The 12,108-nt window shown below is 35.7% G+C and overlaps 1 protein-coding gene across 1 annotated transcript; it reads left to right on the top strand.

Moving 5' to 3' along the window:
• LOC105626126 lies at positions 1-843 on the top strand. The gene has a single exon (XM_012207438.1). It carries the CDS (start codon positions 1-3, stop codon positions 841-843), a length of 843 nt encoding a protein of 280 aa, XP_012062828.1.
• The last annotated feature ends 11,265 nt before the right edge of the window (positions 844-12,108 follow it).

Here is a 12,108-nt window from a genome sequence, read left to right as displayed (position 1 = left end):
ATGAATGATCACCAATTAGGAGTCTTAAAAAATCTTACAACAGTGGCAAAACTGCTTTTTTTTGCTGAATGCAGCCATAGAATTTGGAATTTGCAGCTGCAGCAGCCTTGGAAGTTATTCGCGATGTTACGAGGCCGCTCGACGGAAAATAACGCTCGGTGCAAGCACAACCTAGTACAATATTACCCCAAGTTACCGGACCTATTAAACCTCAATTCTGAATCTAGGATGATGGTATGTCCGACAAGGATCGTCCTCTCGTCACCCATTGTGTCACGGGTCGCATCCGTTGGCCAGCAGCGGCCGGTTAAAAAAACGATCCCGCTGGTACAACACTCGTCGTCCTTCGTGGCGACGCGAATCGAACTGCCAGTAGTGGACATAACGTGTAATTACAATTCCTACCGTTACAAGAGCCTCGAGGAGAGTCTAAGGAAGCGATATGGTGCGAATTATCCGCCGGGCGAAGTGGTGTTGAATTACATTCAATTAAATACGCCAGACTCTAGGACGAGACAAGGGAATAATGTCGGTGACGATCTTCTGGATTTTTTTAACAATAATGATACTAGCATGTATTCATCATCGGTGTCCACGAAGCTGGAAACAGAATACCTGAATCTCCTGGATCATTTTGTATTAAGAGAGCGAAGGAAAGCTCTGACCGCGGGCAAGTTTACCGAAACGCTTCCGTTGGCGGATGAAAGAAACCTTGAACTGTCGTCTCACGTCGGAACGTGGAGTCAATCTACTCTCAAAAGTTTGGTCGTTCAAGAAAAAGAATTCGGGTCGTCTGCCAATCAGCGTCCCTTAAAAGGTATGAAATATGCACAATTTCAGTGATCACGAAGTCGGTCGCGCCGACTTCAGATCCTGTCACCGCAATTAAGACAGTTCTCGATTTCTGCAATTTTAATTTTCGCTGGCTGTTTATAGACTGCTCCGTTCGTTCGCATGATATAAGCAAGTGACAAGAAAGTTTAGCTACAAAATTTTGTATGTTTATCAAATCATTACCTAGGTAGTACACCAAGATAAAAAATGAATGAAGAATCGCGTATTTAAAATTTTGTACACTACTAAATCTGTAGTGTCTTAATTTAATTCCATTACTTCTACTCGATACATCGATACATTTTACAATAAAAGAATGAAGTTAAAAATAGTTCAAATTGGGCTAATTGGGCTAATAACAGCTAAATGTGATACTATAGATTTAACAATGTATTAAGACTACAATCTTTGCTTCGCAATTCGATGAACTTGGTTTTTGCGATAATCCATTTCGTGATAATAATCGAGCACACGTATACACCGGTCCTCCCGAATATTGTTAACACGCGTCGACGCTATTCCTCTTGCACTCGCCTTACATTCTCGTCATTACCGTGGCGCGTCACGTCGTCGCCTGAATACTAATAGGCGGGCGAATATAGCACGGCGGTGTCGTGCATTTGGCTCGTCATTCGAGGAATCGTCATCGTCCTCGGACTGAATAGGGATCGGTAATGGATAGGAGGGCCGAACCCGGCAGGATAGCTCTCTAGGAATCGCGTCTATTTATTGATCGCCTCTTGGTGCATTGGAATATTCAATCCTCTCAGGACCGCGATCCTGGGTGAGTACACGATGGCGCATCTCTTTCTGTCAGCGACAACTTGAGCCATTTCTCTTCCTTTCCCCGTTGAATTGATCTCACTGAGACGACTTTATCCCCTACAATCGTAAGTAGCCTTCGATGTCGCATTATCTATTAACGCCTTACTGATTGAGTCGTTCGAAGCTCATTTTAAATAGCAATCGAGCAATAGTTGCTACGGGCCAACTTGATATGTTAAAAATATATACCGGATATTGAATGATTCCGAGAAAAGGAAAAGATTTTCGTTTACTAACGCGAACAGACATCAGAACAGGAATATCTACATAGAATTATTGGTTGTCAAATTTATAATGTGATAAATTATATATTCGATTTGAGTTATTTTTAATTTTTACTTCTATAATTCACTGCATCTACTCAATATGTCAATTTAATGTAATTTAATTGGATTAAAATAACAGTGTTGAACAATGAAAATATATATTAAACTTGAAAATATATTAAATTTAGTTTTTGATTTATTAAATACATAATATTATATATTATATAATAATTAATAATATTATATAATAATTAATTACTTCGAAACTATCAACCGAAATGAATTTATTTACTTTTTATACTTTTTATGAAAATTAAAAATAACTTGACAAGAGAGGATCTTAGTTCAAGCATATATGAGTTAAATAAGTTGATCGTAAAAGGGTCAAAAATTAGAGAGAGTCAAAGAAATGAGATTTTCAGAAATAGGATAAATCAAAAGAAGTTTAAAATGCGAGAGAAATTTTAAAAAGTCATAATATATCAAATTCCAATTTTTAAAGACGTTCTCCCAATATTAATAAATTTTTCGTTGTATTACTTCGTCGCAACAATTTATTTAAGAAAATGTAATGGATTAATCTAGAATTGAAGATATTTTTCACACGACTGCAATTCCTTGCGCGATTCGGTGGCGATCTATAGTCACGCCTAATTCTCAAGTTTATTGCCTACGTGTTGTAGATAAGAGGATAATGATCCCGATCTGTCTAGGTATTGAATACAACCAAACTGGTGGCACAAATAGACGTCTCAGCAGCTTGCAGAGAGTGCTTAAGCGATAGTGCGAAGCGGTTCGATCGCGGTAATCCCATCCATGAGCGCTGGCCAACCCGCAATCTGTCATGAAGTCGGGAGAAAACACACAGGAAAATGGTAAGTTTAGCGGTGAGGGTAGATAAAAGTACAGCAGGGCCTCTGGCTGTGCTATTAGCTCTTAGTTTAAGCCGGAAATTCCAGACCGGAAGCTAACGGGGTATGGCTGCAGGCGCGGCAGCCTCGTGAGAAGGAGTGTGGTCAGCGTGGGGCCAGCCGAACGTAAAATGTAAGAACGAGATCTCGGAGATCGCGGGATAGATAAGGAAAGAAGGGGAAAGACGAGGGATAAAGAAGAGAATTTATAGAAACCTATTCTTGAAGGCTGTCGAATAAATGAAGGTTTGCTTAGCACTCTCTGTTGAGAGCTCGCGTCGAGATTCGATTAAAACGGTGGATAATTAACCAATCTTGCGAAAGACTTTGATTGGGGAAAACTTTCGAGGCGTTTTTGACCCAGGCAAAGATTGACGCTGATCCTCCCAAGCAATTTTCCGACGATGAACTATCCATTTCTGACACACTTGTTTAATCACACTAATTACATTTTGTGATTCGCGACAGTTTTAATGTCGACGGTAATGTTTACTATAATTGAGTAGTTTGGAAAAGAGCGGCTATCGTTAATTTTGAAATTAACCTTAATTAAGATCACGCTTCGTATAATTCATTGGATTGGATTATACAAAATAAAATTGAATGCAATTGGATTATACAAATAAAATTAAAATTTATTCGACAAAATTCTCCAGTGTTCTTCTTGTTGGTGAACGATAATATTTAAAGTACGGTGTCTTTTGTCGAAACGAAAATGTAATCGAACGGAACGTGAAGTAAGCAAGCATTCTCGAGCACTCAGGTTCGAACGTAGGACGAGGTCTGATCGGATTTCTGGCAAAAAGGTAAAGGCTCGGGAAAACATGCAGCAGGCAACAATGGGATTCCGCGACAAGTCGATTTGTCGTAGAGTCAAGTTCGCCGACACGTCATTTGTCGTCGTTACGTTCTTGACGCACTCTGTCGTTCCGATTTCTCTTTCTCGTTTCTCGACGATGTCCATACCGACATCCGAGCGATTCAATCGCTTCGGAAGGGATTTCGCCATGATGGAGTCTGTTAATAATACCAAGTAATTCGAACTCCACCGCGCATTTGCATTTGGAATTAGACTTTGCGCGAGTCTACTTCGAGTAAGAGATTTCAAGTACATAATAATACAGTTGTGTGCGTTTTCATTTTGTATGTGAAGATTATTGAAACATTTATACTTTTTTATTAAACTATCTTTTTCAAGCTTGAATTACCATAAAGCTTTATTTTCTGGACACATTTCAGATTTCTTAATCTAAACGTATATATCGCCGTGTTGATGAAAATGTGACACGAGTAAAAATTATTTTTGAAATAATAAAAGGAAATCGATCTTTCATAAAGACTAATATATTACGAAAAAACATATTTGTCAATTTGCAATATATTTGACAACATTGCTTATGAAAAAGTGTTACAACTCTGATAAAGGATGAAATTTACATAACTCGAGTTGCAGTTTGAATTTTGAAAACTCATGACATAGTTTTAGAAAATACATTATAATGGAATTATGCATATTCACTGTCTTAATTAAAATTTCATTTCAATTCAGAAAAAATTTTAAAGTCCTCAATTCAAAAAATTGTTAATTTTTATGTCACTTTTCTATTAACACAGCGATATCATTAATTTTTAATAATACAGTTATCGTAACGTCGATATTGAGTGCAAGTAAATGTTAAGATACAATAGAATGGAACGTGAAATATTATGTTTCCGTTATTTAACTTTTATATTCAATTCATTTTGTGTTAGAATAAAAAAAATTGTATAGTAATCGCTGCATGCATAAAGGACAAAAATACTATAGATTCGAAGAATATTATATAGAAAAATTATATAGATTCGAAGAATATATTTTTGAATAGCCATGAAAAGAAATTTGAAGAAATTTATACTTGAAAATAGTCGGAATTTGTTTTAAATTTTGCTTTTCACAATACAATATGATGAATAATCAGTAGTTTATTTAAGATACAAGTAAATATATTAATGACGCTATTATTAATTTGGAGGAATATTATTAATTTTTAATTAAAAATATTGATTTCTAGGTTTATATTATTTTAATCTTTATATATCGTTCTTTTTATTTATCGCGTATGATGCCGTGGTAAATGACAAAATCTTTATATATTTTTTATTGTATTGTATATACTGTATGTGTGAGATTCTCGATGACATATTGAACAAGTGCGACGGGTCAAACGGCAGTGGCGTCGAGTGTGCGGAAAGATCGATGGCTTCTTTAGAATCGAAAGAGAAGTCTATTGCCGGAGAGTGGCGTCAAATTGACTACGTCCTAGTCCTGCCATTTATACGCGTCGCTAACCTTTCAGACATAAAATTGGTCCATAAAATGCGATAAACGCAATAAAAGGGAAGAGACAATGTGTTTCTAGTTTATTTTATTAGTCCGTTAAACGTTACGCTCGCGTTTTACAGAAGTAAAGTCTTCTTTTTTACAATACAGTGCAACGCAGTGCACGGATATTGTTCTAATCCAATGAAGCGATTCAACGGAATAAAGAAGTATTTCAGCGATGCGTTACGACGAAATGTAAAAATTGCTTCGTTAAAGAGGAGAACGATAGGTCATTGGCTTCCTCGAAAAGCCGAGCGGAAATGTCAATGCGCTACGGTGAGTTGACTGCTTTTAGCCTCAGCATTTATATTCATCGGTAACTTTGATTGTGCGCCGTAGGAATCGAGAATGGGGTCCCCGAAACGAAACAAGACGGCAGTAAAACTTTCACGGGGACACTGAACAGGCAAAGAGAGGAGAAAGGGAGAGAGTGAGAGAGAAAGAGAAAGGTGGACGAGAGTAGTGAAATAGGCAAATCCCATGGCACTCCATCTCGCTCTGGCAGCGAGTCAGCCATGCTCTAGGGAGAGAGTATGGACTCCTGTTATACCGGAGCTTTTATTTCCGAAGCATCGATCTCCATAAAGTTGCTGCCGCGAAATGAGTTCCTGCGGTCTTCCCGGAGTTACTCTAAAGCGCTTTGCACCTGCAGAGATATCTAAACCAGCACGCGTCGTGTTTCTCTGTAGTTGCGCTTAATTAAAGAATACAACTCAGTCGGACACCTAGATGTCTAAATCGTTCTGAAGTGTTCTTTATATAGAATACCATTACTTGTATTTATATAGGATGTCCGGAGTATCCGTATTTATTTTTGCATATCGCTCTTAATTGTCAATAATATTGTCAATAATATGTGTCATTCTTAATTAAATTGATAAATTTAAACACATATTGCGAATATATTGTGAAGATTTTGCGGATGTTACATGAATTCCAATTGAGACATTACTGTAAACTATTTTATTGAATTCGATCTTAACAAGCTAAATTTTATTAAAGATCTCTATTAAAGCTAAAAATTTGTGACTATGAATATACAATAGAATCAGATTTAGGCGATAGAAATAATTAAAACTGTTAAATCATCAACAATGTTATTTTAATAGAATCTCTACAAAAATAATCATTATATAATACTAAAATTCGTCCTTTTTCTTATTAATATATTATATTAAAAACATTTTTAAATAAACTTTTTAAATTTATATATAACTCTGTTACGTTTATATAAATTTAATAAAATTTTAAACAATCAAAGAATTTATTCAAAACGAAATTTCTTGACAAATTTGAAAAAAATTTATTTATTATTTAAATGTTTTTTCAAATTTATGTTGAAAAATATTTGCAGTTTCGTTTCTTTTTTAACGAATTTTTTGGTTGTTTAGAATCTTTAAATTTATAATAAAGTTTACTTTGAAAAATTCTTTTTCCAAGTTTTATATTTTTACAAATCGCAAGCGTTATATCTATAATATTTTGAGGACAAAATGACAAAATGAACTCTATATATTCAGATTCGCGACTGAAACTATACGCAGTCGAGTAATTTGAGAAAACGTGCCACAGAACGAACTCTTCTCTTCTTTCCTGTAAGTACTTCCTGTTAACATAGTATTTACGAGTCGTTCTCCGTTCCTTCGAGGATAGTAAGCGCTAGTTGGCATCGGATACGTATTTTCCTGCGCGAAACGAGTATCTCCCACTTTTCTCTCGAAGCTTTCTTTCTTCTCTTTTACAGCACGTGCGCATTGCTCCCTCGTCAACCTTGCGACTTCGGTGTGCCTCCAGTCGATGGTGCCCTTTTAATCTTTCGCGTTTCCTTCTCTCCAAAAGATTTATTCTTCGCTGAAACATTGGCAAGTCGAGGAACTGACGGAAAAAGCTTGAGAAAAATATTGGAAAAAAAGTCGAGAGAAATCGAAACAATCCTGCAAAGCCAAGTGCTAATTTAGTCACTATTGAGGTATTTATATGACGTTTGTACAAGCCGAGATGGTATGAAAGGAAAGAGGACGATTTATAAAGAAGCACAACCCTCTTTAATTTTAATACGTTTTGGATTTGTTAAAACATAAACCAAAGTAAGAGACATGTATTTTTATAAGTGCTCAATCGTATGTTTGAAAAATACCGGTTTCTTTCTTTCTTTCTTATTGTAAGTGAATATATCTAAACCGTCAAAGATATAAAAAAATGGAGGGAGACATGTATATTCCCTTATCAGTCAAGTCATCAAATGTATTCAAAGAGATATCTTGAACGCGAGACACTTCCGGTCTATTCGATTTTCTGTTATGTCTCGCGGCGATGCGCTTCTGCTCTCTTGCCTTCTTCCTAGCCCGAATGAGTAAGTCGCAGGACAACAGTGATACGGGTAGATGGACAACTCAGACGTTCGCAATTGCAGCAGCAAAATACGTATAAGACAGGTACCTGCGCTTGGCGAACGCGGACGCAATCTGCAACTTGGAATCCCCTTTGCTACTGTTGTTGCTGTTACTATTGCTGAAGGAAAGTCCCATGGTACTGGATAACTGACGCAGTGAGACGCATTTCTCGCTCGAGAAATAATCTCGAGTTATCCCTCAGATTCAGACTTTGGTTTTAGCTGTATATACGCGACAATTAATTCATGTTGTTTTAGCGTAAGAAAAAATACGGTGCATTAAGAATGTAAATACAAAAATTTTGGTAGCAATTTAGAATCTGAGTAAAAAATGATTTTGCTAAGAAGTAGACATGTTTTTAAAAAATAATTAAGATAAAATAAGGAAATATAAAATTATTAAATATTCGCCTTATTGAATCGTTTCATATGTACTTAATATTCATTTTTATACAGAAAGTATAAACAATAATATAAACGATTAGAAAGTATAAATTTTCAATTCTAGTCATTTTTTACAGAGACTATACATCCTTCAGCGTCGAAATTAAAAAAAAACTTTGGAGCGTCAAATGAAAATAATCCAACGCAGGTGCACACTCGAAAAAAACTGATATAGAGACATATGTTTTTTTTCACATTCGAACTTTTTCATCAGTGAATTTTTAAGAAAATAAATTAACTACGACTGTAATAAAATTTTATTTTTTGATTGACTTGCAAAATATTTTCTATTGTACTTTAGCAGACATTTAATACATTTGCTTTAAACTTTAAATTAAACGTAAAATTATTAAGAAATTATTTTTAAAATTGAGCGTTCGATTGCTGGAATTCGTAAAAAATATATTCACTGAGAAAATATCTTTGACAAAAAACGAAAGGCAGATTGAATTAAAACCGACTTCAAAAGAGAGATTTTCATAGGAGTGTTACATTATGCAGTACGAGCGCGATGTGATGTCCCCGCGGAGCAACTACATTAATCCTTTACGTGAATGACTCTCAAGCTTAGAATACGTTTGTATACATACGCGTTCTCGATTCCTTCGAGACATTTGTATTGCTCGGGCTGAGATTCACCTAGAGAAATCGTAACGCGCACCGCATTTCAAATAAATACGCTCGACATTTCGTCCCGCGTACGAAATGGACTTGCAGGAACGAGATGTATGTACAATAATCGTTAAATGAACTAGACGAAATAATCTGTCGAACGCACGATTTATCCATTGCGGGTAACGGTGGGATTAATCCGCTTCAGTCAAGCCGACAAAATAAATCAACGTCGGGCAACTATTGCATAACGTTGACACGGATTAGTTACGTGTATTAACATGGATAAATTACGGAAATGGTTAGATATACGCGTACGTTCGAGCTGTTTGATGAGCTGTCAGTATAAACCGATAAAGAGGACGATATTTCCATTGAGAGTGAAATAGAATATATTTGATTGATCGATGAAAGTCCATAAACGAGAGAGGAGAGCTCGAAATTTCACGCAGTACTAGTTAATTGAACGTCACTCTTATATCTTTGATAATCAAAACGCGAAAAGCTTGAGGGTACCAGCAGTATCTCAAGCAAGATCGGAGGATAATAGTGCCGATGGAGCGGCAGAGAGTACAGGGTTGAGCTTCCTCTTTCTTTCTCTCTCTTTTATCTCGGAGGGCGACTTATCGGAGAAGCCGTTTAACGCTTCGTTACGAGAGAGCTCTTTCGCACTTTATCTGGTTTCAGGCTCTCTGACGTGAGCAACGGAGACGCGAGGTTTCGCAGGGGGGATTCGTTGTCGTGGGACGTGGGAATCATTCCGAAGACGAAAGAGACAGGTCGCGAATGGAATATCCACGTCTACAACGGACTTAAACTTGTTGTCACTTTAAGCTACGTACAACGCGAGAGCTACGTAAGCAGTTCTTCTCTTTTCAACAAATGAGATAACAGATTTAAAACATCGTTAAATAATTCATGGTATTTTTTTTTCGAAACAGAACGGAAGTGCACTTAAGGGACGTCGACAGAGATGAATTTCTATTCTATCAAATTACCATTAAAAAGAAACTCGTAATATAATTGTGATATTTTTGTAATCAGAAAAATATATTACCTGCATTTTCCTAAAGAGCAATTTCATTGAGCAATTTTTTTTGGAAAAAAAAATAAGAATTCTTTTATTATAAATTCTGATATTTCACTCGATGTGATAACTATAGTGATAACTATCATTATAGTGATAATTGCATAGTTGATAATTTTATTTATTATAATATTTTAAGAAGCAAGAGTTTTAAAACCCAGCTATTTAGCAAGCTCCGCAGTTTCGTAAAACGTAAACAAAAAGAGTTTTATAGCAAAATATTGTTTTTACGAGATAATATGGCTGAGCTTGTTTATATCTGCACCGAATAAAAAACAGATAATTTTATTTATTATGATAGGTATTTTTATGGTAAGAGCGACATTGCAAAACCGGCTCTTTAACAGCTTTTATATTTTTACAAGAAATAAATTAAAAAATATTATGAAAAAATATTTCTTCTACGAGACAAAATGTGATAGAAAATAGATATATATCTGCACTGCAAATAAGGTGCAGATGAGTTGGCTCGTTACTCCTGCCGACCCTTAGGACTAAGCCCGCGATTTATTCAGTTTAGATAGAACTTTGAATTTATTCATCAGTCCTACAGGACTTTCCGTGATCATTAAAAAGTTAAAAGAGTCAAATTAAATTGACATTCACACCGCATTGAAATTAAAAAGCAATTGCATCAGCATTGTGCATACTCGGCCTTCGTTGCACTGCAATGAATCGGACGTGTCATTGCGTCTCAAGGAGCCATTAAAACTACGTTAATTAGCATGAGAAAAGAAATCGAGATCATCAATTTGTTACATATACAGAACGAGCATCATTGAGATCTACAGAGTGGATTACATGACATCTGTAAAATGCATTTTCACAGATATATGCCGTCGTATCTGTTTGTGCTCGGCAGCGTGGCCAGGGAAAATTTTTCGCGGTCCTATTACCCTTTTCGTGGAGCACTAATTAGTGCTACGGTAAGGATGACGTGGACTTCGTTAGGGAGAGTTAGTATCCATCTACATTCGTGCTCAAGGCACATTATATCGCACCGGCATTTGTAAAACGCAACTGAATATACATTACAACACCGTATCCGTCCCATCGTGACGTCAATTTCAAGTGAGCTCTTCATCTTTCTTTCAACACCGTATCTCAGAACAATCCTATTGACAGTTTATAATTAAAAACATGACCTTACAGCATCGTCATGTTTTTTATATTGAAAAAAGGATATAAAATTAAGGATATAAGCAATATGTGTAAAAACACAATTTATAGTGGAAATATTTAATTATCTATAAAGAAGAATAATTTTATTTATATAAATTGTTAATTTTATATGTATGTAAATATTTCTTTAACAATGAGTCCCAAAATTATTCAAAAATTACATTATAATTGTAATTTTGCATATAATTCTTTTACAGTGCGGTTGGCACTTCTGTCGCATAAGAGAGTACAATTCGCAGAATTCTGTTACGCGTAACGATTTTATATAGCTAGAAAAGTCGAAAGAGATAGCGTTGAGAGTGAGTCATGCAGTCACGCGCGAAGTGTGTGTATCGGATGGATAAAGAATTCGGTGAGAAGAAAGCAGCAAGCGTTGACGGAGGCAGACGAGGGTTTTCTCATGGAAAAACACGTCCTCACCTATTTCCCGAGCAGAGGAAGTTTCTTTGTGCCTTCAAATTAAGTTAGACCACGTGGAAGACGTATTCTCAAACTTTTTCTTTTCCATTCGCTTTTTCATCCGCTCATCTTATCTTCGTCTTCGAGTCTCTCCGAGTCTGTCCCGACTCAGGTACCTCTCCATAAAGAAGAAAGATGCGACTCGATTGCACTTTGTAAAGACATACTCAATTTAACCATCAAAAATTGGCCAAGTCGATGTACTGGTAACGAAAGATTAATAAGAATAACTATGGGCACACTCATAGAGCGGGTTGGAAGTTCAATTCCTCCCGACATTTTTTTATTTATTTTTAATTATAAAAAATGCACCTTTTGATTCTGAGTAATTTAAATATTTTTCTCCCCGTAAGCAATTTCTGAAACTTCCGTTAATTAGAACTTCGATAATATCCCATAATAAATACATCAAAAGTTTGCAAGGTTTTTGTGCCGAAAAACAGAATGTGCGCTGAAATATTAATGAGTATTCCATTCATAGCTATACATTTTCTACTAACTATTTTGTTTATATTTCCTTCAGGAAAAAAAATAAAAGTTATGATTTATAAAGTCTAATATTTTTTCCATTTAAAATGAAAAATAGAGACGCTCTAAGCTCTAAAATATCCAAAAAAGCAATTTAAACGCAAATTATTGTAGTTTATTAATACAAATATTGTTTTGTATGATAACAGAATTAATAATTTCCCCTCTTTCCAAAAAGAAATCTAGGATACCCAGACAACGTGCGA

This window comes from Atta cephalotes, assembly GCF_000143395.1.
Source record: "Atta cephalotes unplaced genomic scaffold scaffold00004, whole genome shotgun sequence".
Taxonomy (NCBI): Eukaryota; Metazoa; Arthropoda; class Insecta; order Hymenoptera; family Formicidae; genus Atta; species Atta cephalotes.
This window is presented reverse-complemented; position numbering and strand designations above follow the sequence as displayed.

Bases quoted from the DNA above. Each gene is read 5' to 3' on its own strand.
- LOC105626126 (XM_012207438.1), top strand. From the start codon at position 1: ATGAATGATCACCAATTAGGAGTCTTAAAAAATCTTACAACAGTGGCA.